General features: G+C 39.1%; 3 protein-coding genes, 1 long non-coding RNA gene and 1 pseudogene across 5 annotated transcripts; 2 read left to right on the top strand and 3 right to left on the bottom strand.

Annotated features, from left to right (window-relative positions):
* Nucleotides 1-194: 194 nt before the first annotated feature.
* Nucleotides 195-5,543, bottom strand: LOC103342545 (putative multidrug resistance protein). Its single transcript, XM_008246180.3, has 7 exons — nucleotides 5,321-5,543; nucleotides 4,849-4,903; nucleotides 4,549-4,736; nucleotides 3,887-4,344; nucleotides 3,255-3,795; nucleotides 852-2,791; nucleotides 195-753 (listed from the first exon to the last, which is right to left on the bottom strand). The coding sequence occupies exons 1-7, from the start codon at nucleotides 5,501-5,503 to the stop codon at nucleotides 378-380; spliced, it is 3,741 nt and encodes a 1,246-aa protein (XP_008244402.2). The 5' UTR covers nucleotides 5,504-5,543; the 3' UTR covers nucleotides 195-377.
* A 1,623-nt stretch (nucleotides 5,544-7,166) lies between these two features.
* On the bottom strand, nucleotides 7,167-9,379 carry LOC103342502 (polyubiquitin). Its single transcript, XM_008246138.3, has 2 exons — nucleotides 9,167-9,379; nucleotides 7,167-8,462 (listed from the first exon to the last, which is right to left on the bottom strand). Exon 2 carries the CDS (start codon nucleotides 8,460-8,462, stop codon nucleotides 7,317-7,319), a length of 1,146 nt encoding a protein of 381 aa, XP_008244360.1. The 5' UTR covers nucleotides 9,167-9,379; the 3' UTR covers nucleotides 7,167-7,316.
* A 763-nt stretch (nucleotides 9,380-10,142) lies between these two features.
* On the top strand, nucleotides 10,143-12,625 carry LOC148918865 (uncharacterized; annotated as a pseudogene).
* Nucleotides 12,626-15,349: 2,724 nt separating this feature from the next.
* Nucleotides 15,350-16,217, top strand: LOC148918864 (uncharacterized). The gene is made up of 2 exons (XR_016125504.1): nucleotides 15,350-15,750; nucleotides 15,866-16,217. It is a non-coding gene; the product is annotated as an uncharacterized LOC148918864 (long non-coding RNA).
* LOC148918863 (polyubiquitin 11-like) lies at nucleotides 15,960-17,877 on the bottom strand. Of its 2 annotated transcripts, none has more exons than XM_089049102.1 (2): nucleotides 17,735-17,877; nucleotides 15,960-16,964 (listed from the first exon to the last, which is right to left on the bottom strand). In XM_089049102.1, exon 2 carries the CDS (start codon nucleotides 16,962-16,964, stop codon nucleotides 16,365-16,367), a length of 600 nt encoding a protein of 199 aa, XP_088905228.1. In that variant the 5' UTR covers nucleotides 17,735-17,877; the 3' UTR covers nucleotides 15,960-16,364. The 2 variants fall into 2 exon arrangements, with proteins under 2 accessions (XP_088905228.1, XP_088905229.1); XM_089049103.1 differs by having other exon boundaries at nucleotides 17,686-17,844.
* Between the last annotated feature and the right edge of the window lie 8,668 nt (nucleotides 17,878-26,545).

Here is a 26,545-nt window from a genome sequence, read left to right as displayed (position 1 = left end):
TTAAGTGCTCCACTTTACACAAATTTTAGGGTTTAAATGGCAATTCAATCTCATGATTCTCATTTATGATCTCATCTGCTTGCTGATTTTCATCTACCATCTTGAATTTTTGAATGAGAATTTTCTTGTTTCCCAATTATTCAAAACTAAACCAAGAACCAAGGTAAAATCCCAGCTTACCACTGTGCTGCAAATGGCTTTGACATAACTATAAAATTCAGAAAATATGAGCAAAGCCTAAATAATATCCATCTTCCATGTAAAAAGCAACCTAAATACAAACTCCTCATATTGACAAAAATTCGTGTAACTAATTCAAAACCAGTCTACATATCATATGCAACATCCTTAATGTTTGGTCACCATTTCTCTGGTTTTTACCTGGAAGGTGAATTACCAGTCTGTAGTTTTATCAGAGAGTAGTATGCTCCGTTGCGTCCCAAGGAAATCAATTCATTGTGTGAACCTTGTTCTGCAACCTTACCATTCTTGATCACAGCAATGGAGTGGGCCTTCTGTATCGTGGATAGCCGGTGAGCAATGACTATACATGTTCTACTGACCATCATCTTCTCGAGCGCTTCTTGAACTGCCTTCTCCGACACGCTATCAAGCGCGCTGGTAGCCTCATCCAGTAGGAGGATTGACGGTTTCTTCAGTATTGCCCGAGCTATTGCAATCCTTTGTTTCTGACCTCCTGATAGCTGAACTCCTCTCTCTCCACAATATGTATCATAACCATTATCCATTCCACTGCAAAATTTAGAAAAAGACAGAAATGTTGGCATATTGTGAAGCTGCAAATAAGCGTAATCTTTTTGGTGTGTAACTTGTCAACTGTAATTTCATACCTTATGAATTCATGTGCATTGGCCAGAACTGCAGCCCTCTTGATGTCAGATTCTTTTGCGTTCTCTTTACCGTATGCAATATTTTCACGGACAGTTCCAGCAAACAGGGTAGGCTCCTGACTTACCAATGCTATATGTGACCTCAACATTCTCAAGTTATAGTTTTTAATATCCTGTTCATCTATACAGACTGATCCCTTCATTGGATCATAAAACCTCTCAATGAGCCCAATAATGGTGGATTTTCCAGAACCACTCTGCCCCACTAGTGCCACTGTCTTGCCTGCATCAATTCTGAGGCTCAGTCCTTTCAGTATCATCTGGTCAGGTCTTGTTGGATATGAAAAAAAAACATTTCTGAACTCGACACGACCCTTTATCCTCCTCTTAATTTCCAGTCCCCATTTGTTATCTGGATCGATCTCACTTTTCCTATCTAAAATGGCAAACACCGATTGAATGGCACTGTTTCCTTTAGATATATCAGAAGTCATGCTTCCAGCTTCTGCAATGATATAAGCGGTAAATAGAAGTATCAAAAAAGCCTGAAATAGATGCTTTGGAGTTATCTCCTCCAGCACCAGTAGCCTCCCACCATACCAGTAAGCTAAAGCTGTAGCAGCAGTGTTGAAGAATTGGGAGCTAAACAAGCCAGCACCCGAAACATAGGACTGTTTGATACTCTCCTTCTTAGGACCTTTCAAGGTTGCACTAAACAGCCCCAAAATTCTTTTCTGAGAAGAAAAGGCAGTTATAGTTCTGTGGTTGATGACAGCCTCGCTTGCCAATTGGCTTCCTTGCTTTTGAGCTTTTCGTGCTTTTTCTCCCATACTCTTCATTAAGATACTCCTTGCATAAAAGCTCCCAATGACTATTGGCTGCACTGCTATCATCACAAGGGCTAGCCTCCATGTCAGCACAAGTCCTACTGCATAAGCAAAGGTAGCCCCGAAAACTGCTTGGACCAGCAATGACATCCTGTCCCCAACAAGAGATCGAACCATGTTTACTTCAGTGGCTAACCTTGCACAAATGGCTGCACTTGTGTTCTCATCTTGATCATACCACCCAATCTCAAAAGTCATCAGCTTTTCAAGTAGTTGCTCTCTTACCCTTGTGGTCAACTTTTCTCCCATGATTGCAAAATTGTAGTGTTGGAGGAGATTGGTGAAGAAGTTGAAAACACCAATGCCTAAGAAAACAAGGGACAAGACCCTGGATTGGGACTTAATTTCAGATTTGTCCTGGAGGAAGTAAACCGATATAAGTGATCCGACACAGTAGGCGTTTATAGGTTGTACTGCCCCAGAACCTATTGCACCCAAGCATCCAAGTAAGGCTTGTCCCCATTCTGGTGCATTCATTTTCAGCAAACGCCATTGTGAAGGAGGAGGATAAGTTGGGCGCTTGAAGTCTTCATCATCACTTTCATCATCAGGATCATATTGGACAGAGAAGGAGTAGGGTGTCCCCATGGACATAGACATAGCTGTGGGGTTGAACGCTGGAGAAGGAGCAGTTGATCTGTAACTAATGGGGCTTGGTGTAACGCTCCTCCTACGGCGAGGTTTTTCATAATCATCAGCAGCCTCATTTTGGCTTGCCATCTGCTGCATTTGTACCATCTTGAAGTATTCACCTCCCTGCTCCCCCTTCATTTGCATCAGCTCATTGTGTGAGCCTGATTCAACTACTTTCCCAGCTTGAAGAACCACTATCAAATTTGCTGTTCGGATTGTAGAAAGGCGGTGGGCAATTATGATTGTTGTCCTCCCTTTTGACGCCTGATCAATTGCCTCCTGCACTACTCTTTCAGACTGTGCATCCAGTGCACTAGTTGCTTCATCAAGAAGTAGGATTTTTGGATCCCTTAGCAGAGCTCTTGCTATAGCAATTCGCTGCTTTTGCCCGCCAGAAAGTTGGAACCCAAATTGACCAGCCTGGGAAAACCACAAATATCATGTTTTTGTAAGTAGAAATCACAGGAACAATGTCTGAGAAGTTCATAATTATTTTCAAACAAATCAACATTAGACAATTCAAAATTGAATTAATTCATTTCCTAGGTAGGTAAGTTATTCTAAGAATAGTTACAACTGAATGTCGTTAGACTGTTGTAGCATGATGACTGTTATGGAGGCTAAGGGGCATGTTCAACTGAATTCCATTCGTGTTCCAAATCTTGGCTAACAGATTGTTTAGGTAAATTTGTACATGCTTTAAAACAATAGATCATGATAGCGTTGGGATCCCAACAACTATCGCAATTTAGAACATTGATGTCATTCAACTATTTTTAACTCTCAGTTAAGTGTTGCATATTTCTTGGAGACCTTAAAAGAAAAAGAAGAAAGCCAAGCATGGAAGCCAAAAATAAATTCCAAATAGTAGAAGAAAGCATACTTGAGTTTCATATCCGTCTGGTAATTTAACAATGAAGTCATGTGCATTTGCAGCTTTAGCCGCGTTTATTACTTCTTCCATTGAAGCTCCTTCCTTTCCAAAAAGTATGTTCTCTTTTAAGGAAGTTGCAAACAGAACAGGTTCCTGATTAACCAGACCCATTTGGGATCTCAACCATTTTGCCTGAAGTCTTCTAATTTTGTGTCCATCCAAGAGTATTTCTCCTTCAATAGGGTCATAAAATCTCTCAAGCAATGCAATGATTGTTGACTTGCCAGAACCACTGCCCCCAACTAGACCTATACTCTTACCGGCTGGAACCTTAAGATTCAAGCCTTGTAAGACTGAGGTATCAGGTCTTGATGGGTAACTGAAGTAAATGTCTTGGAATTCTATTTCTCCTCTGACATGTGATAAAGCCTTCCCTTTTCTGTCTTCACTGTCAATACTAGGAACACGATCAATCATTTCAAGAATTCGAGTTGTAGCTGCCAATGCCTCTGTGATAGCAGTCAAGTTTGGGAGAGCACTTAAAATACTCCTGCAATACCAATGATAAATTATAAGTTCAAGATAGTAACGCAATGCAGCGGCAGTAAGCGATAATTAGTTCTTGAAAAAAGTTAACTCACAGGCCTCCCATGAGGACATTGAAACCGGCTACAAAAACATGCCCACCATCTTCTCCTTTCTGAGTAACCAAATAAGTGCCAACCCAAGCCTGAAACCCCCAACCGATATAAATGATTCCCATGCTTCCCATCAGCAATCCCTTTACAAGACCTACCTTGATTCCAAGTTTAGTAACTTTCTGAAGTGAAGTGCTGAACCTATTTAGTGTCTGATTTTCTGCAACATAGGAGTATACAGTTCTTACTGAAGAAATTGCTTGTTCGGCAAATCCCCCTGCAACTCCATAAGCTTCAATCCCCTTCATTACCAGGCCCATCAGAATCTTTCCAAATATAAGTCCTGGAGCTATGAACATGATTGAAAGCGGCATAGCAGCCAACGTCAACCTCCATGACAGTCTGAAGGCAAATATGTGGCAGAAGAAGAAAGTTGACATGTATGTCAGGCAGTCAGGTATCTACATCAAGGAGAGAAACACATTTAGCTAAATGGATGTGAACGAAAACAAGCCTGTTAATTCCTTGCATTTAACTGATAATTATCTCCAAATTCATGTGCATTCTGACTATGCTTCATTTGAGCCAAGAGAAGCCCTCAAGGATATGTTGTTTTGATACTGCTTTTAATCTTTAGGTGGATTTCTTATGAAATTAACTCTAACCTTCTCGCATAAGGCAACTTGGACTGCGTTGGCATCAGAGGAGATGATTGAGATAACTTGGTATGTTGTTGAAGAACCGGCCGTCTGGGTGTCAAAGAAGGAAACTTCTTGTCTAAGAACAGATTTCAGATATTCCTTTCGCATTCTGGAAGTCTGCCTCTCTGCAGTTCGTGTCCAACATAACCCTTCTGTAGAAGTAGTTAGCATGAAAATAGGTCAGGTTCCTGTTCTTATCAAAATCTTTAATGCTTTCCTTCTCCCAAAAATATGCAAGATAGATTAACAGAAAAATTTACGTACCAACAAATGCTGCAAGTCCAACTCCAATGGCAACATAGAAGAGCCTGAGTGCAAACTGGCAAAATGAGAATCAAAGTTAGCACGTCCACTGCAAATACTCAAAAGACATTACGACGCAAGAATCAAATTATCCAGGCCATAGAAAATCTCAATAGTTTTACAAATCCCTGGGCCGACCAAACCAAACCCCGCTTTATCTGTTTCTGAACTTATATGCTCCTATTCTAGCTCTCAAAAGTTTCTCTCTCTTTCCTCCACAATCAGAGAGAGGAAGCAGACAGAGGGTTAGTATTTCTGAGTTAACCCTGTTGATATATTGAAAAGCTTACTTTTCATTATCAAATTCATGTTCTTTAACGTTAAATTATGTGCCTGTGGAAGCATATTGGGTCAGGAGTGCCATTTTTCTTCAACCAAAAACAGGTAGAATGGCTTGTACTGCAGAATTACTGAGAAATTTTACTATGCTTACCTTGTCTACATCAGCATTTGTCAAACCTCCATTAGCACTTCCATAAGAATTGATAACCTCACTGAGAATGTACATCATGAGAGGGTTCTGCAGTCCATCACCAATGCTGCCTAAAGTCCCAAACAACATCAACAGCTTGTCCGTGCCGTCTGCATAGCGAAACATGCTTTTGTTGAGCCCCATTTCTCGGAGGATTGAATGTACAGCTTTCAAAGCTCTAGACTTTATACAACTTCATCACCTATTTAACCACAAAGTAATTTATTAATTTAATTTGGCATAGTATCGGCAGCTGTTATCTGTTATATTGTCTTGTTTATGCACTTCTGCTGATGCTATGCAAATTGAGTGAATTACAATTATTGGGTTTTTTTCTTTTTAAAATAAACAAGCCGGCAATCTCATCTCATATCTTGGCAGGCAATGAAGGCAAGCCAGAGTTACTATTCACTTGGTCACAGTAAAATTTGTCTTCATGCATTCATACTACTTGATATGAATTATTACCCATTTGAATTACAGTAAAATTATGCATCTGCATCATCTGCATCATCTGAGAATGAGACTGATTTCGACAATGTTGCGGCTTTTGTCATTGGTTTGTAATTTTCTGTTGCCTTCTGCATTAGCTGTTACAAAAGGCTATGTATAAAAGTCGCACATTTCAATTCGGCCAAGGTCTATCTGGTTGTTTTCTTTTTCAATAATTATATGCCAATGCCTGCAACTTTCAACCTTGACCAAACATAAAGCCAAGTGCATTCAACATGTTCAGGACATTAGATTCTTAGGTTACCCTTTGTAAAAGCAACCAAATTATTGTTTTATTTATTTATAATTATAATTATTTATGCTGATGCTTCAGGGATCTGCAGTCCGAATAAGATAAAATAAAGCAAACTGATGTCATTTTTTTCATTGTTTTTCTCTCATGTGATTGTCAAAGGTGGCGCCAGCGAATGTTGCCCTTGTATCTTTGTCTTTAGGACACAGGTGCCCAGAAATGAGTCTCTACCGTTCCTTTCACGTTGAGTTTGTCAGTGGGTCATTTTCTCCTAGTGTGTGTTACTTATTTTTCTGTCGGGATCCTAGTGTGTGTTATTTTGGATTTTATGTCCAAATAATTCGCCTTTATGATTGAAAAATGGAAGCGCACAGATGAGTCATTTGGGGGTAAAATCTATGTTTTGTTGGTTCATTGTAGTATGGTGGATGAGAAAGATATTCAAAGAAGAGTGTAAAATGGAGTATTTAGATAATCTAGTCTACGACATTTATGTGAGTTAAGATGGGAATGAGAGAATTTAATGGTTTCTACCCAAAAGCCCCCTGGCACTTGTTTCATTTCTAATTTGCATTGTTTGAAATGAAAATCATTTCAAACAATGATTTTGAGTAAATTAAATTATGTGTTCCAGTAAAGATGAGCTTCTTCTACAATCAAAACTCCTAATCGGAGGGTTAAAGAGAGAACTGGAATTTCTAAAATTGTGTTATGATGTGTAAAACACATCATACAAATGTGGACTGCCCCGAAAACAATTCTTGCCTGCATACAATGGTAAAGACAAGGAGCAAACACAGAGGAAGAAGAAACAGATTTGAGGCTACTGTTAAAAGAAAACAGTAACAAGTAAAAGTACTTCTAAAACGAAAAGCAGGGACATTTCAAACTAGCAACTGAGGTACATAGACTAGATTTCAACCATGGATTCGAATCCTCAGATTTGATTTTAACCAGACCTCATCTCCAATCCGACCATCCAAAGTTCCAAAAACAATATTATAGAGCAATATAGATGCATGTATAACAGAAATTTCAAATGCAAAAAAGAAACAGAGCAGATACATACAAAGCATGTTTATTTATTAACTAGATAGTCTTAGTGTGACCCATCATCCATCGGCCAAGTACGAAAATTCAAAACAAAAAATACTTAACAAAGCCACTGTTCACTGATCAGAAAAGGATGGAACCACAAGGATCATTCAGAATTCAGAAACCGCCACGAAGACGAAGGACAAGGTGAAGGGTAGACTCCTTCTGAATGTTGTAATCTGCAAGAGTCCTCCCATCCTCAAGCTGCTTACCGGCAAAGATGAGCCTCTGCTGGTCCGGAGGAATGCCCTCCTTGTCCTGAATCTTGGCCTTCACATTATCAATTGTATCCGAACTCTCCACCTCCAATGTTATGGTCTTGCCAGTCAGAGTCTTCACAAAGATCTGCATCCCACCACGCAGTCGAAGCACCAAGTGCAGAGTGGACTCCTTTTGAATGTTGTAGTCAGCAAGGGTCCTTCCGTCCTCGAGCTGCTTTCCTGCAAAGATCAACCTCTGCTGGTCTGGGGGAATACCCTCCTTGTCCTGGATTTTGGCCTTCACATTATCAATAGTATCAGAGCTTTCCACTTCCAGAGTAATGGTTTTCCCGGTCAGAGTTTTCACAAAGATCTGCATACCACCACGCAGTCGGAGCACCAAGTGCAGAGTCGATTCTTTTTGAATGTTATAGTCAGCAAGGGTGCGTCCATCCTCAAGCTGCTTACCAGCGAAGATGAGCCTCTGCTGGTCTGGGGGAATGCCCTCCTTGTCCTGGATCTTTGCCTTGACATTGTCAATGGTATCTGAGCTTTCAACTTCCAAGGTGATTGTCTTCCCAGTAAGGGTCTTGACAAAGATTTGCATACCACCACGGAGTCGAAGCACCAAGTGAAGGGTGGACTCCTTCTGGATGTTGTAGTCGGCAAGGGTGCGACCATCCTCAAGCTGCTTTCCAGCAAAGATGAGCCTCTGCTGGTCTGGGGGAATGCCCTCCTTGTCCTGGATCTTTGCCTTGACATTGTCAATGGTATCCGAGCTTTCAACTTCCAAGGTGATTGTCTTCCCGGTAAGGGTCTTGACAAAAATTTGCATACCACCACGGAGACGAAGCACCAAGTGGAGGGTGGACTCCTTCTGGATGTTGTAATCAGCGAGGGTGCGGCCATCCTCAAGCTGCTTGCCAGCAAAGATCAGCCTCTGCTGGTCTGGGGGAATGCCTTCCTTGTCCTGGATCTTGGCTTTGACATTGTCAATGGTGTCAGAGCTTTCAACCTCGAGGGTGATGGTCTTGCCTGTGAGGGTTTTCACGAAAATCTGCATCTGTTCACGCAAAACAACCCTAAATAAATTTTGTTTCTTGAGAATTCATAAAAACAAAACAAGATCTTGGAAAATGATTGATTAAGTCAGACGGAATTGAAAATTATTTTATAGACCTTGAAGATCGTGAATCATTTCATTCAGATCTTTGATTATTAACAACAATAAGCTAACAATTTCATCAGTAATTAAACAATCAAACAAAACCAATAAGAGAGTGAAGAAATTCTAAATAGAATATACTAATCTAAATCGAAATTGTATCCGATAAATTTCAGAATTTTTAAAACAAAATAAAATCTCGGTATTAAACGACTAGAAACAGGGTAATCCAAATTGGAGATGATGTTTTCTGGAATTCATTCATCAAAGTTGGATCTTGGAATTCAAAAATGGAATACACAAACCTAAATCAAAATAGTATCCCATAGAGTTGAGGATCTAACACAAAACAAAATCTTGGCATCAAACGACTAGAAACAAATTAATCCAAATTAGAATTGGTGTTTTCTGGAATTCATACATCAAAGTTGGATCTTGACAAGGTAATCAATTAAAAACAGATAGATCTAAACAATTTCATAAAAGATTTTCAAACAGATCTTAAATATTAACAATAAATTAACAATTACATCAACAATCAAATAATCAAAAGAAAAAAAAAATACAGAGGCAAACGAATTGCAAGATACAGAAATACTAACCTTGGAAGTGAGGTGAGAGAGAACTTAGAAGAGCTTCAAAGAATTTGGGTTTGCCTCTGGTTTCTATCAGATCTGAAATTCTAAACGATGAAGGGCTTGACATTGGGGAAGCCTTCATTTATAGGACCAATTGCCGACTTAATTACGGAATCATAAAAGGAGATTTCCAATAGGACTGTGCCACGCGTTAGGATTAGATCGTGCACGCCAAGATTAGCATCTCTTTACTTTGCAAAAATAAATACATAAATAGCTTCCCTGGTCACAGAGGTCTATTTAGAGGGTTGTTATTTTTATTTTAGCTAAAATAAACGTTCTAGTTAGCATTGATACACTTGTTTTCAAAACAAATTTGAAACAACATGTATATCAAATTGTCTATGATCTTATCCCTAGAGAAAAGGAAGGGATAAATAAAGGAAAAATATAAGTTGATCAAGTGGAAGGAGGAATCCAATTTGAACAAGGATTGTTTCATCTCAAAACTCTTTCTGTGACAAGTCCAATGGTGACTGTAAGCGAGAACACCTCAAGCACCCTGACTGTGCCGCCTCCCAAGAGGAGTAATACTACAAGATTTGTCCAAATCATGATTGGATCAATCCTGGTTAACCTATATCTTACAGATTCAGTCCTGATGACTTCCACCGATGAAACTAACAAAAAAAGTCAAAAGGATGACTCTCAAGAAAACACTGAGGTCCAAGGGGCCAAACCTCCGTCAAGCCCAAGAGCCCATGTTGTGGAATCCACATCATAAGAGATTTACCCGTGCTCTTCTAAGGGTAAAAGCAAAGCCAGCATCATGAAAAAGAAGGTGGTAAACATACCTTATCCATAAAGAAAGCTTGTGCAAAAGGTGAAGACAACTGATGCTTCAAGGGATCAAATTCCCATATCACAAGAGGCGGTCTAGAAACCTCAATATTAGTCGAGGTCTTACATGGGTCCATTGACCTGTTCCAAATCTCGAGACATGACAGAGATGATCATTCCCGAGTTATCCGCCCTAAACTTAACTCGCTTGGACGATTATTTACAATGGAATTCTCTTTATGATGATCCCGTATTTCAAACTCAAGAGAATGATTACATAGCATCCCAAGGGGCCAAATTTCATGGGGGAGTGGAAAGCATGCAAGTCATGATGACTGGCACTTCTAATACTAAGGATCAGTTACCCTTAATCCAAGAAATGATACAAGACCTGCAAAGGAAAATGCAGCATAAGTTAGCAGAGAAAGACGCGGAAATAGCATTACTATTTGCTCAGTTGAAAGAAAAAGTCATTATAGGAGAGCAAGACAGGGGCAAAGCAAATGAATTCGTGACCCATGAACAACAAAGGAATGAGGAAAATGAGAGGGCTCTACGAGCACAATTTCCCCAAATGACATAAAGGCATTAATTGCCAAGGGAATTCGTGAGTTCTAAATGTCCATAGCACCTCATATTCAAGGGTATCGAAAACCCTTCCCTTCTCATTATGATGCCATCCCATTCCCGAATGGTTATCAAAGACTCATATCGATAAATTTGATGGCATAAATAGCTCACCTTATGAACATTTGGCACATTTTTATTCAGCATGTGGCGAGACATCCCAGTCAAATGCTTTTCAGGTGAGTCAATTTGTCCAATCCCTAAAAGGATTAGCTTTTACTTGGTACACACTAGGCCTGGGCGCAGATTGGTTCGGAACAGTAGAAGACTCTTCCATTAACCAAACTAAAGACTTCGGTAGACTTCAGATCGGTTAACCTAATATTCGGTTCGAATTGGCAGGTACGCCAGTAGTACCGTAATAAAAACATACTAATAAAAATACAATTTATAATATTTTCACATAACATAAGTTCTTGAAAAAATACACCAAATTATCATTGTAAAATATATAAATCCATAGTCTAATTCATCCAAGTATGAAATCAAATAACTTAGTCACTATATCATTCAATATGTACTCAAGATATACTAGGAGCCACTTGTATTTGTTGTTTGAACCTTTGAGTGTTCTTTTATTGAATTCTCTACATTTATGTAAATGATTTTGACATTTGTTCCGCGTTGAGTTCTTTAGTTTTTCAAGCTGAATCCAACTATATAAAGAACATAAAATTTGGATCAACAGTTGGAAAGTTACAGGTCAAAACGGGACAAAGGTCGAAATTGGAAAACATAGGAAGTTCATAGATTCCTCTCTGACCAAACAGTGCTACTGAGTACCCGGGTAAGTGATACAATGGTGATAAAGAAGTGATACAGTGGTGATAAGTAGTGATAAAATGGTGATAAAGCAGTGATACAAAATGCTAATTGTATTTACCTTTGGTTTCTTGTTTTGTATTTAAATAATAAAATAATTATAAATATCGGATCGGTACGGTTTCCGTCGGGTTAGGAATTTTATTTCCGTTAACCAAACTAAACATTTCGGTACGGATCGGATTGGAATAATTAAAATTAAAAAATAATTATTTAACCAAACCAAACCAAACCGTCGGTACGGTACACAGATAATTCGGATGAGATGCCCATCCCTAGTACACATAACTACTGCCAGGCTCTATCCTTACATAGGGCGATATGCAAAAAGCATTTTTGGCACATTTTGTCAGTTTAAATAAGAAGGTCTCGATCATGGACCTAGCTCACACTACCTAAAAGCCAGGGGAAAGTGCCAATGACTTCATAATGAGATGGAGGAGCCTCAATCTCCAATGCCCAAAGAAAATTACCGAGCAATCAACAATGCAAATGTGCTACAACAACCTCATGCCAGACATTGTAACTTTTGTTACCACTGCTGAACCCCAATCATTTGATGCTTTGGTGTCAAAGGCGAGCAATGTTGAAAGACAAATTGCTCGCCAAAAGTCAGCGACCCAAAAAATTCAATTTGGGGAAAAGAAAAATGACAAGAAGTCTACGAAGGGGGAGTTGTTAGCTACTTTTGTCCAAACAGAAAAGAAAAATGACAAAGACCAAAGCAAAGATCCACCCAAAATGCTCACTCTTAAAGAATGCAAAGAGGTCAAATATTCTTTTGACGATGATGATGTAAAAGAAATCTTTGACCAACTTCTAGCCTCCAAAGCTATTACCCTGCCAAAATCAAAGCGTCCTGCTGAGGCCAACAAGACAAATGACCCTAAGTATTGTCGGTATCACCGCCTCGTCAGTCATATGCTCCAGGATTGTCATATCTTGAATGACAAAATCCAAGAGCTTCTCAACAATGTTGGCTTGGAGATAGACTCTTCCCGACATCAATCAGCTGCAGCAAATATGATTGAGGAAAAGCTCACACCCATCGTTGCATTACGAGATGGAGAAAAATTTGCAGGTATTAATACCTACAATGGGAGCCCAATTATACATTCCTGTCCAAGGGCACTAAGGTATAGTGATCTTCACAAATTCAGAAATATTCCTCCTCATCAATCAGCCACAAACTAAGTGGCCTCCAAGACTTGCATGGCTATGCTAATAGCTTGCTTCAGTTGTCCTTCACTCAACAAGCCTTGGCACAAAAGCAGAATGAAAAATAGACTAATGAGCTATCAGATGGCTATCTCATGCTATTTGATGTTTGTAGCGTGCCAAGAATGGGCCAAAAATCACAGCCAAGAAGCTGGTCATTGGTCTCCACGATGATGAAGTAAAAAACAATAGCTTGTGTGGAAGAAACATAAATAAATGAGTTGGCAAAGGTGGATGCTTCATTGAAATCACTCATTGGACACAAGACAAGAAAATATCATCCCCGAAGCCATCTTGACGATCCGGATTCATGCATTCAAGATCATGAAGAACAACTTGAGTGCTTATTTAAGCAAATCCTCAAAACCACACCAAATCTCAAGTGGTGCAAAACCACACCATATCCCAAGTGGTGCAAAACCTTGCCAAAACACTTTTCCAAGTGTAAATGTCAATTTTAGAAAATTAGTAGGTTAATCAAAATTGCTCATTATTTTTCTTGGACATTGACAATAAGAAAAATCGTACAAAACTATCCAATTTTTTATCATGGGTCATCTACGCATGCAAATTTCAATGAGATTAAATTCAAATATCTCAAATACAAATTCTAAATTAGTGGGTCACACTTACCCATTAATCTCTAATTTTTCTCATGGGTTATCTACCTATGAAAATCTTCAAATTGTCTCAAAGACACAAATTCTAAATTATTGGGCCACACTTACCCATTAATTTCTATTTTGGAACTATGTTGGTTTGATCCCGTCAAGGGTACGTAGGCAGTCTAGCATATCACTAGATGCAACTGCAACCAAATTTGAATCCTTGGTTTATCCTAACCAAATTCGTCAAAACACTTTTCCAAGTGCAAATGTCAAAATTAGTGGGTTAATTGAAATTGCTCATTATTTTTCTTGGACATTGACAATAAGGAAAAAATGGTATAAAACCATCCAATTTTTCATGGGTCATTTACCATGAAAATTTCAGTGAGATTAATTTCAAATATCTCAAACATGAATTCTTAATTAGTGGGCCACTCTTACCTATTAATTTTCAAATTTTGAATCCGAATAGAATCCCTGATTTATTCTTAACCAAATTCACCCCTAAACACAATTCCATGTCGAATCCCTGATTTATTCAGCTAAATTCACTCAAACATTTCTCAATACAATTCAAATCAAATTTCCCTCGCAATCAGTCATTTATTCATTGCAATTCTTTGAACTACGAGTGGCTTGATTCCCTCATAGGATATGTAGGGCACCTTGAGGTTCGACTTAGGGGCAGCCGCAAAACCAAAGACACACGTTCTGTTTCTTTGTGATTTGTGATGGAATCAAAGAGTGTTCCCTTGAAGTAAGGGATTGTAATTAAGAGACACTACGCCTCGATTGAGTCGAACCTAAAATAATAAAATGTCATTAATCAATGGGTAATGCTAGGGAAACCATCTATTTGTACTATATTTGTGTACTATCTGATGTGGCTGTTGAGTTGGCTATGCCACATCATTAAATTAGTTTTTAACATTTTTAATTTTTAATTACTTTTTTCACCTATACAGAAACCTAAGAGCTGTTTAGTTTTTCACATCATTGCTTAGACCTCCTCCCCTACCCCTACCTCTTATCCTACCTCCTGCCAATCTGCCAGTGACAAGAAATCTTACCGGATGTCTCCCTGACGTCGACGATTGCTCCCTTTCTCCCAGTTTTTCATGCTTTTATTGTTATTTCAAACGTTTTTTTTTTCTTCTCAAGGGAATGAAAATAGATTCGGCAATTAAGTTCAACGTTGGTGGTTCAATTGGGTAGATATTATATTGGGTTCGATGGAGCAGTGCTGTCAATCTAGTTCGATGGAGCTGTGGTGATTTTGATTGGGTGATGTGGTGGTTCAAGCTCTCCGTGTGGTTTAGATTCCAAGCGACCGTGTTCGAAGGTCTGTCTGCGGTGGCGATGTTTGACGATGGTGGTGTTTAACGGTATTGGTCGTGGTTATGTAGTGGTTGTGGTTTGAGTGGGTTTAATTGTCTATGTTGGTGGTGATGATTTGACTGGTGGAGGTTATGTTTGAAAATGTTGAATCTGCAATTTCATAATTATAACTAAACTTTTGAATTCATTTTCAGAAATCAAATTTCAAAGATTGGGACATGGCAGGTGGTTTGTGCAAGGATGGAGTGCACTTATAGGTAGGCAAAGTAATAGAAAATAATGGTTAATTTTTTTGTCGCTGGTAGATTGGAAAACTCTGGTTTATTGTGACTGATAAGGGAGAAGATAAGGGAGGAGGAAGGGGAGGAGTTAGGCGAAGAACCAGTTAAAGATACGGGAAACAAAACTTCTCACGTGCTTGGGTTTATGTAAAGTGAAGGGTGAAAAACATAATAAAAAATTAAAAATATTAAAAACTCATTTAATGATGTAGCATAGCCAACTCAACAGACGCATCATGTGGTACACAAATATGGTACAAATAGATGGTCTCCCTAGCATTACCCTTAGATGACGTTTGGGGTTGCTTAAATTTAAAAAAAAACAGCTTTAATGAAAAGTTATGGTAGTTTGAGTGTCTGGTAAACACGAGGAATTGGGCTTTTTTAAAAATTGCTGTCAATGACCCTTGTTTTTTAAAATCCCTCACAACCCGGCTTTTTAAAGTTGCTTAAAAAAAAATTTAACGGGTGCTTTATGATTTTTTTGACTTTCCTATAATATCCTCACTTATTTTTCAAAATGACAGTCCTTTGTCCTCCAATAGATCGAGCGTCGAGCGATACAAAACTCCGTCCCTTCTTCATTTGTTCGAAAACCAGAGCGAGTGAGAGGGAGAGAGTGATGAGTTTCATCGACGCCATTGTCTTCTTCGCATCAGTCATCACCAGCCGCCATCGACGCCATCTTCCTCTCAAGTGAGTGAGAGGGAGAGAGTGATGAGTTTCATCGACGCCATTGTCTTACCCTTCCAACTTCAGAGATTCACATACATGTTCTCTGCTTTCTACCTAAAGCTTGGAGCAAAAAGTCAGGTCTATGCAAGGACTGCTCTGGTTTTTGTGAATGATGCTCTAGGTTGTGTTATGACTGGTGGTAAGTGATGAATGGGTTATGACAGTTTCTAAGAAATCTAATACTGCAATAAGACCTTCTGAAGCGTAAAATTAGTGTTTATTTAATCATTGGTTTCTGGGATTTTGGCTTACAGGGTTAAGTGATGAATGGGTTTTTATTATTTGTTCAAATTTTGTACCTTTGAAGTGAAAACCAATGGGGAGTGTTTCATCCATGCAAACTCAGTATGACATTGAAGAAGGTGTTGGTATGATATTCTTCAGAATACTTGGGGTGCACTTGAAATAGAGTTACAGTATTTGAATACGAGAATAATTCAGAATGGAAGAAGATACACAGGAAATATGATCTTTGGCCTTGACTCCAACATTGTTTCAGAATGGAAGAAACAATTATATTGTATACTGGGGCATTTTAAAATTGAACAATTTTTGTATATTTGTTTTGTCCGAAACCCTCAAAAAATATAACAATATTTAGAACTACTTTTGTTACAATAGTAATTTATAATTTTCCCCACTCCTATTTTATTCACTTACATTCCTTTTTTCGAACTAAAAAAGTTCTAAAAAAGGAGTGTAAGTGAATAAAATAGGAGAAAAAAGAGTGGGGAAATCATCACTCTTTATAATTTATGGCCAACGGTACCCAACCTTGTCTTTGCATCTTTGCGTATCTTTCTTCAATACCTTGTCTTGCATCTTTGCCTTGACATGGCCAACGGTATCCAACCTTTCAACTTCCAAGGTGATTGTGTTCTCAAAGATTTGCATACCATCGCCTGGTCGGAGCACCAATTGAAGGGTGGACCCCTTCTGGATGTTGTAGTCGGCAAGGGTGCGATCATCCTCAAGCTGATTTCCAGCAAAGATGAGCCTCTGATGGTCTGCGGCAATTCCCTCCTTGTCCTGGATCTTTGCCTTGATATTTTCAATAGTATCAGAGCCTTCAACTTCCAAGGTCCCGGTAAGGGTCTTGACAAAGATTTGCGTACCACCATGCACACCACCACGGAGATTAAGCACCAAGTGGAGGGTGGACTCCTTCTGGATGTTGTAATCGGCGAGGGTGCGGCCATCCTCAAGCTGCTTGCCAGCAAAGATGAGCCTCTGCTGGTCTGGGGGAATGCCTTCCTTGTCCTGGATCTTGGCTTTGACATTGTCAATGGTGTCAGAGCTTTCAACCTCGGGGGTGATGGTCTTGCCTGTGAGGGTTTTCACGAAGATCTGCATCTGTTCACGCAAAGCAACCCTAAATCAATTTTGTTTCTTGGGAATTCATAAAAACAAAACAAGATCTTGGAAAATGATTGATTATGTCAGACAGAATTAAAAATTATTTTATAGACCTTGAAGATCGTAAATCATTTCAGTCAGATGTTTGATTATTAACAACAATAAGCTAACAACTTCATCAGTAATTAAACAATGAAACAAACCAGTAAGGAAGTGAAGGAATTCGAAATAGAATATACAAACCCAATAAGGGATATATTTTAAATCAAAACAAAATCTCGGTATTAAACGACTAGAAACAGATTAATCCAAATTGGAGATGATGATTTCTGGAATTCATTCATCAAAGTTGGAAAGTTGGATCTTGGAATTCATTCATCAAAGTTGGAAAGTTGGATCTTGGAATTCATTCATCAAAGTTGGATCTTGGAATTCAAAAATGGAATACACAAACCTAAATCAAAATAGTATCCCATAAAGTTGAGGAACAAAATCTTGGTATCAAACGACTCGAAACAAATTAATCCAAATTAGAATTGGTGTTTTCTGGAATTCATACATCAAAGTTGGATCTTGACAAGGTAATCAATTAAAAACAGATACATCTACACAATGTCATAAAATATTTTCAAACAGACCTTAAATATTAACAACAAATTCACAATTACATCAACAATCAAATAATCAAAAGAAAAAAATGCAGAAGCAAAGGAAATACCTTGTCAAGATCCAACTTTGATATACCTTGTCAACAATCAAATAATCACCTTGGAAGTCAGGTGAGAGAGAACTTAGAAGAGCTTCAAAGAATTTGGGTTGGCCTCTTGTTTCTATCAGATCCGAAATTCTAAACGATGAAGGGTTTTGGCACTGGGACGTTCATTTATAGGACAGTTCTCAAGTGTCCCTGCCGACTTCGACGAATATGGAAGTGTTAAGAGTTACTTTGCTTTGAAGGAAAGGAAAAAAAAACACAGTAGTGCCAGATGTACTAATAAAAGCTGACCTGTACGGCTGTGCTTCTGTCACCGAATTTTTCTTTGGACATATTTGCCCCTGAAGTAAATCCAATTTCCCACTCTCATCGTTTTTCACAAATTTACTGTTGGGGAGTATGGTATTTATCGTGTCAGCCAAAAGCGCAAAGGATTCTTCAAGCACAATATCTCCTGGCGGTAACCTTTTGCTTTAAATTTTTTAAAAATAATTTTATATATTTATGTTGCTTTAATATGATACCCTAATTTTTTTTTTAAAGAAGATTTTACAGTGGAAGCAAAAAATTTAAATTAAAACAAAAAAAACAAAAAAACAGCTTCACCGTCCCCTTGCTTTCAAGTTCGGGTGCATATTCTCGAAGCGCGTCCCGCTAAAACCTTGTTTCGTGGCAATTGAAGCGCGTCCCGCTAAAACCTCATGGATGATTTGACGCTTGGCAACCATGCATTGGAAACACACAACTCTCCAAGTACTCCACCCAAAAATATAGTTAACCTCAAATACAACTTGCCATAGGAAGTTTCCTTTAAAAATCTAGACCTTTCCACCACCTAATTAATTGACGATATTATAGTTAACCTCACATTTACATTCATGAATTTTACAAATGTATTTCATTTGAGTTATTTATGATGGTTCTTCGAATTTAAGTATTATTTATGATAGTTCTTTGAACTCGATGTAACTTTAGAATTTATAGTAAATTTGGCTTACCCACTCGAAATTGAATTTTCTTTAGCTGTCACTCATCACTTTTTGTTCATATTAATAAAAAGTGCTGCTATTTCTACCTATTTGTCTTATTTCCCCATTGACCTTATAATCAAAATTTTAAAGACAAATTTACCTCTTTTTTTGAAAATTACTTTCAAGAACTTGGAAAAAGAAAACCTCAAACTCTGTTTAAAATAAAAAATTAAATAATAAAATAAGACTTTCTTTATGAAAAACAAATTCTCTCTCCCTATGTCTCCCCCTCCTGAGCCACCCCAATCCATCCTTGGAATCTCTACAGCCAGCAACCCTAGCCATTCCCCTGCAGAACTTATTTACGAGTCTTGTTCAGTAGATTAGGAAACATTTAAGATTGTTGGGGCTTTGGTATCTGAACCAAATCTTAAAGGAAAGCTTAAGATGATGTTGTCGCCATGAAAACTTGAAACTTTACTCGGTTCTTAAGAAAGATTTTTTTCATGGCAAGCCACGTGATATGCGAAGTCTGCCTATTAACTAGTATAGCCTACCTTATTAAATGTTATCGCATGGCTTTCACTATATTAATTCATTTCAGCCCTATGTAATATTTATTATATATTTTTACACTTTACAAAAGCATTAGAAAGGCCCTTATGCTTACTAAGCATTCTATTCAAAGTTAACGTGTTGTGAGATTTTGGGAGAAGTTCAAGGTGTTTCGACTTGTGACTGAGAGTTACATAATAGCTTTGGATTTGAAGTAAGGATTATACTTTTTAGTTGTAAATGATTTTCATGTGGTTTTTTTTCTTTCTTCTGCGTAAATTTGTGAAGGTCATAAGGCGAGAGCTCTTGCCATTCAAATTTACAACTACAGAGGCGGAAAATTGATATAAGATAAATATTAAATTTCTAGACAGCATAACAAAACATGAGAAAGTGATGTGGAAGCTTCTTATCATTAGCGGCTAATTCATAAATTAATTTGAAGGGATGGTAGGTGATATGATTGATGTTTTGGATCCATCTTCCCGGTCGCTGACCATAAAAACCAATGCAAACAAATGGTGATGTTGACGGTCATAAGGGGACGCGTTGATTCCTATTTGAAACTTAACAGTGCCGTTTGTTGTTGTGTGATCTCTGTCATCTTTTAGTCTTAGATTTCATGCATGCATGATTTGGCTTTAATTAATATTTTTTTAGTGCTGTTATTTGTACCATATTTACTAATTGCGGTGAACTTCTTATTCATTAATGGGGTACATCTCTATTAAAAATGTGGTCATTAAATATAATATATATAGTATTATTAATATTTGTTTAGTGTTGCGGTGCATTTACGTGTCGCCCTACATGTAATTAGCATGGATTTTGATAACAATTATTGCATTATCTAGACAAATGAGATTGATTAGGTGGATAATTGATCAGCATAAACCACTGTCGTTTTCAACTTTTTTTCTTCCCTTTGGTTTTGGGGCGGCAAGCTTTGTTTTGACCACACACACAGAGAAACATGGGAATTGCTAAGCTTCTTGGTGTGCTTCTAGTAATGGAAATGATGAGTGGCTACAGCTCCGGAGTACATGGTTTGAGTATGGGATATTACATTATGAGCTGTCCGATGGCTGAATTTATCGTGAGAAATTCAGTCATCAGAGCCTTGCAAGCTGATCCAACCTTATTTTTAATTTTTTTTAAGATACTAAAAGTTGTCCTCCAAAATAATTTTACATAAAGATGAATTCATAATAGAAAAATTATTAAATAATAGGTGGAAAATTACAAATGTGGTGGAAATAACGCCACCCCAAAGCAAGCATGGAAAACAGTATTGTTTGTTTTTGCTTCCTCTGTACTAGGCAATTGATCCGTGTCCCACTAAAACCTCGTGGATGATTTAACACTTGGCAACCATGCATTGAAAACACAGAACTCTCCAAGTATCCCCACCCAAAAAATAGTACACCCCTTGAATGTAGAAATTCAATTTGCACTATACCCCACATATGTTCCTGCAACTCTAGTTATACTTTTTTTTTTCTCAAATCATCATGTTTCTACAACCCTAATGAGGTTTATATGCTTATATTGGTGAAAAAATATATTGTATTTATTCATGAAGGGTGAGATTGAAGTTAGAGAGGCTTCGAATGATGATGAGTTTATTTTTGGCGTTTTCAAGCTTAGGATTTCATGATGGTTTCTGGTTGCTTTCAACACACGATCCGAAACACGATAGGTAAATTCAATGGGATGCAACCAAAACATTGCACCTATTTCAGTTCTGTTTGACTGACCATTAACTTCAAATGCAATATAGATCCACAATAATATGGAACGGTGTTCGATGATGTATTACCGAATTTTTACTTACAATTCAGGTGGCAACGAACCGAAATATATATATATATATATATATATTTGTTTAGTAACTTATTGTCGACTACAAATTTAATGTAAGCTATTTTGACCTTACTCCCATTGAAGGAACAAAAATAAGGTGACGCTCTTGTTGAGGCCCAAAAAAGTCCACGGTTGGGCCCAAATAAGTTTTTGGTCCAATACGCTACTCGTATTAAGAAAAATCACATATCTGAGTACACGAAGGCTCGTCATATACGAGTCACACCACACGCGCCATGCCAAATAAATAATTCGTCATGTTAGGAATCAAGATTAAGATTATAAAATGCATTACCTTCGCAAATCCATGCTAATTATCCCGTCAAGCATAATAATTGAAAGCATGCTAAGCGATATGCCATGCCAAGCGACATGCCATGCCAAGTAGGAAATCATTATTACACACCTAACCACGTTACAAGCCTAAGTGGGCCCAAGCCACTTGAATGCCGGGGGCTTGCTTGAGTGGGTTGTGGTATGGATGGTAATAAATCAACATGAGGCCCATTGATGGGCCGAGAAATGGAAAGTTTTGGGTTGCTCTGTTTGCCCGTTTTGCGTTTACTCCTGTGATGGAAGGGCAAAGTTCCCCACTGCCTTGAGAACCATAGACTGGTCAACAAGTCGACTTTCTTTGGTGTCTTGGCGTGCCACTTTGCTAGTAATAAAAATTCTAGCAGACTTAGTTTGGAATGGATAACTTGCCCCCAAGTTACTTGATTTCTGCAAACAAACGATTGTGAATTTGGGTGAGGAATATCTCCCAAGTAAGTTCTTTTCTTGCCTCAGACTGGTGAGGACTTTAACAATTTATCTCAGTATAAAGAGGTTGTTCGGCGAATGGTTAATGAAATTTAAAGCTGTTTTTAGGCAGAACGCCTTTTACAAAACTATAACAATAAATACTCATGCTAGAGAGATGAAGATACAGTTGGAACTCCATTTCTGTCGAGATGGAAGGTTACTGCTCGGTCAGACTAGAAATGCCCGGCTGGTTTGGAGGCGCTTGGAATTTGGGAATGTCTGGCTGGATCGACCGTTGACAACTCGATTGCTAAGCTTCAACTATAAATCGATACCAAAGGTTGATTCTGGCAGAGTTTCAATGTACCTTAAGCTTTGTGAAGCTTCGAGTGGGCGAACTGCGGCTTCTTGATCTGTAAGGCGTATGGTGTTCTCGAGACTTGATGGGCTAGAGACTGCACTTTGTAAAATTTGTTGAGGTTTTCATGTTTGGGAAAAGCTCAAGCTCTACCTGTCTTGGTTTTTTGCTAAACCAAATTTGTAACGAGAGAAATCTCGTTTTGAATGACTTATTTTCTAAGTCTGAACCTTGGGAATTCTAATCTAAAGCTGGTTTTCACTTGGAATTCAAGTGAGCTTCTGGTTGATTTTGAGTTGTTTGTGGTGGCTCAATGAGCTTTGGTTGCTTCAGTGTTTTGAAGGTTTTTTGAGATCAAGTGATCATTTTGAGTTTTTTTTTTGATTGATTTTTTGTTGTCCTTTCCCCTGTTCACTCCTTCTTGTATTTATAGTAAACTGTTTCTTCTCTGGAGTAGGGTGATTGTGTTTATTTATTGGGCGGCAAAGATATTTCCCCCATTTTCCTCTTCTTCTTCAGTTTTGGCAGATAGGCTCTCAGATAGGCAATCACTTCCCTGATTTTCTTGAAAAGGAACCTAATCTCTTTCCCAATTTCAACTGCCCCTTGTGATATTTTACCCGTGATGGTTAGTTTGATTCCTTTTCTGGACAACTCCTCGCTTTCCGCTTATCCCTCTGAGATTGTAACTTGCTTATCTCCTTGGGAGAATTACCTTCTCTGTAAAGACAGGAAGAAAAATCTCTGAATATACATATATAAGAGGGATTTGATCTTCAGTTCTTCAGAATCAATTTGATGTCATGAACCCTTCAATCACTTCTTCTATGACAGTTGCCATTGCTGACTTTCTTTATCCCAGAGGTTGCCATTGCTGACTTTCTTTATCCCAGAGGTTGCCATTGCTGACTTTCTTTATCCCAGAGGTTGCTACGTTGGATTGTTCCTATTCTGGACTCCTCTTCCTATTGCCTTGTTTGCTCTGATGAGCCTTGGTACAGTCTTTTACGGTTTTGGGCTTCCATCTTTCTTTGATTTTTCTGCGGCTTTATTACAGGCCTAATTTTATTTGGGACGTGTCAATTTTGGCCCAAACAATGCCTTAAGTCTGAATCGTTTTGGAGCACGGTTTGGACTTAAGTATTATAACCATTAAATTGGCGCGTGGTAAATTCCCCGTTACCTCACGTGCGGGCCTCATGGAAGACTGTTGATCTTGTTGGTGATTATCACGGGAAGAAGGACCCGTGACTAGCCAATCCATTCACTATTTCCCATACCGATCAGCGGTGGTCCTTCTCAATTATCTCGAAAAATTTAGTCTTGAGAAGGACAAGGACCAGCGACACATCTTTGTTCATACGTATTGGCTGAACAGTTTGTTACGCTTGTCGCTCTTCCGCGATTAGCTTGAGTATAGGCATTTGGCGAAGCTCGCATAATCATACGATGTTGAACTCGGGCCTCTGATTCTCGCCCATCTATTCAAGAACACGCACTGCCACCTGGAGAATCCGAACTGCTCGCTCTTTGTGCATTCGGATGATCCAGATCGGCTGCAAGTCTATTTCCCAAAGCGAGGTTCTCGGACATAGTTACGCACGAAGACCAAGTTACGCTCAACCTCGATGTCGGCGAAGTGCCCAAACGCTCCCTTGAAGAGTATTTGATGTTCTTCGACCTTTGTACTAAAAGGTCGCAGCTTAGTGGCGGTTGGTGATCGAAAGGCCTATCCTTGGTTTCACTGGATACCGCTGTTTGAGAAGGAGCAGAAGAGGAGGCAACCAGGCGGCTTGGAAGAAGTTCTGAGCGTTACCTTGCCGAGAGATTTGCCTCATGGAGGAGGGAAGCCTCCAACTTATCATTTGGGGGCGAAGTCTACCATCCCAACTTCGTGCAAGGCAACTTGGCTGCCCTCGGCTCATACCCCTCAAGTCATCTGAAGCTGTAATCGGGGGTCTTCTTGGAGGGACGCGGATGACTTGGAGGTCCACAAAGATGCCAGGTGTGCGGTGAATAAAATCAACAATAGTGCAGATGCCCTTTATCCTTCATGGGAATTGAACTCCTGCAGTTCTGCGGAGTTTGATGCTTGGTGGAAAGCTAGATTCCGTGATACCTGCTTCGCTTGCGCACTTGAGTCCTTTTAAGGGCTGGGACAATTGGAATGTCCATTCAGACGAAGAGACTCATAAATTCATGGTGCAGACCATCAAAGACATCAACATGCAAGTTATAGAAGGTAATGTCTCGATTACATGCATTTGTTGCCCATTCATTGCGGGATGCTGGAGCTGCCCTTGGGAATGGAGAAGAGGAAGAAGAAGAAGAAGAAGAAGATCAGGTAGAAACGGACTCTGTAGGCCACTTCTCCCGTTAAAAGAAAGAGAAAAGCGCCCGGTCGATGACTCGGTATTTTTTGATTTCCTCTTTGAATTCTTCATAATCTTGTTCATCAAACTTATTATTTTTTTCTATTGATGGAACGAACGGAAAACAGAAATAGAAGTACAACAAAGGGACAAACTCAAAACAAATCTAAAACAAGGGTAATTTTGAAAGGAATCAAAAGATTTTTAGTGTAATCTTGTGTCTATCCCAGGGTCTGTTTGTACAGCCTGCGAATCCCACATGGTTGGATAAAACTTTTTTAACCATTTGCCATTGATTGGGGCCGTATGAATTTCTCCATCCCTATCCTGCAATCTATATGCCCCCATTCCGAGGATCTGATTGATTATGAAAGGGCCTTCCCATGTAGGCGACCATTTTCCATAACCGACCACATGGGTTCAGAAGCGAAGCCTTTCGGACTATCTCCCCTTCTTCAAAACTCTTGTTCCTGACTCTCTTGTTGTAGGCCCTTGATACAGCCTGTTTTCCTGCCAGGAGTTTGTTGAGAGTGTCAGTGCTTGCATCCAATCCCTCCAGTTCGGCATGGCACAGGGTAGTTTTCTCCTACTAAGTCATGTTGGTGAGCAATTCGAGGGTGAACAGCTATCTCCATAGGCAGAATTGCATCATGACTTTAGGTTAACGCATAGGAGTCATGCGGTCGCTTCTCTTTTTGAAGTTCTATATGCCCACAGAGTTTCTGACAGCTTCTCATGCCATTGTTTTGGATTCTTCTCAAGCATTTTCCTGATAATGTTGATGATCACTTTGTTGCTTGATTCCGCCTGTCCATTGGCTTGGGCATAATAAGGAGTGGATTGGAGCAGATCTGATTTTGAATGCCTCTGCCATGTCCAGCATTTCTCCGGATATGAAGGAGGATCCTCTATCAGTTGTGATTGATTCTGGGATGCCAAATCTTTGGATAATCTGCTCTTCTATGAAAATGATGATCTCTTGAGATGTAGTAGATTTAACAGCCTTGGCTTCCACCCACTTAGTGAAATAGTCTGTGGCAACAATGATAAAGCGATCTTTCTGGCTCTGGTGGATAGATCTTACCAATGAGATCCATTGCCCATCCTCTAAAGGGCCATGGTTTTACCACTGGATTCATGGGAACTGATGGAGCTCTGCTGGACTGGGCCGTGTCTTTGACAATATTCACACCCCTTGGAATAGTTAATGCAATCTTTCATCATGGTTGGCCAGAAGTAGCCATATCTCCTAATTAACCAGCACATTTTTCTCCCACCTTGATGCGCTCCACAGATTCCTTCATGGGTTTCCCCCATAACTTTCATGTATTCTTTCTTTCCGAGGCACCTTAAAAGCACCTCATCCTTGCTCTTTCGGACCAAATCTTCATTCCACATAAGGTAGTTTAAAGCCATGATTCTGACTCTCTTCTCAGGAGGGCAAAGTTGGATATCGTAGATAGGTCATGATAGAATTTCTCCAATCATCTTCAGTGATTGTGGCAGAGTTGACATCTATCTCCATCCCCCTGGCCAGAATAGATGGTAGGCTTTTCTTTCCTATCCTGATGATTCTTTGTACATAGTCTTCGGGCATTTGTACACCTGTTGCCACCTGGGCCAATTCATTGGTTGCAAAATTTTCTTCCCTTGGGATATGTTCCCAAGTGGCTTCTCTGAATTCTGTCAGAAGATTCCTAGCTGCCACCAAGTAGACAGCCAAAGAAGGGCTTAGGCACTTGTATTCCCCAGCAATTTGTTTTAAAACTAGCATGGAATCTCCCAGAATTTCCACAGATTGGATTCCTAGTTCTACCAGTATTTCTAAGCCAATGATTAAGGCCTCATATTCTGCCCTATTGTTGGTGCATTGGAAATCCAATTGGAAAGAGTAGCAGTGTCTGATTCCAAGTGGTTCTTCCAAGACAATTCCTGCCCCTGAAGTTATATCAGTTTTTGATCCATCAAAGTATAACTTCCAAGGTGCAAGATGAACTGAG

The sequence above is a fragment of the Prunus mume genome, linkage group LG3, assembly GCF_029339155.1.
Source record: "Prunus mume cultivar Tortuosa linkage group LG3, ASM2933915v1, whole genome shotgun sequence".
Taxonomy (NCBI): domain Eukaryota; kingdom Viridiplantae; phylum Streptophyta; class Magnoliopsida; order Rosales; family Rosaceae; genus Prunus; species Prunus mume.
The sequence above is the reverse complement of the archived record's forward strand: the minus strand, read 5'-3'. Positions and strand labels throughout refer to the sequence as shown.

What these genes read in the sequence shown, in the direction of transcription:
- LOC103342502 (XM_008246138.3), bottom strand. Translation starts at nt 8,462, where the DNA reads ATGCAGATTTTCGTGAAAACCCTCACAGGCAAGACCATCACCCTCGAG.
- LOC103342545 (XM_008246180.3), bottom strand. Translation starts at nt 5,503, where the DNA reads ATGGGGCTCAACAAAAGCATGTTTCGCTATGCAGACGGCACGGACAAG. An exon ending in TGGACTTGCAGCATTTGTTG is followed by an intron (nt 4,737 to 4,848) that starts GTACGTAAATTT and finishes CTACTTCTACAG; the next exon opens with AAGGGTTATGTTGGACACGA. An exon ending in CAGACGGATATGAAACTCAA is followed by an intron (nt 2,792 to 3,254) that starts GTATGCTTTCTT and finishes TGGTTTTCCCAG; the next exon opens with GCTGGTCAATTTGGGTTCCA.
- LOC148918863 (XM_089049102.1), bottom strand. Translation starts at nt 16,964, where the DNA reads ATGCAGATCTTCGTGAAAACCCTCACAGGCAAGACCATCACCCCCGAG.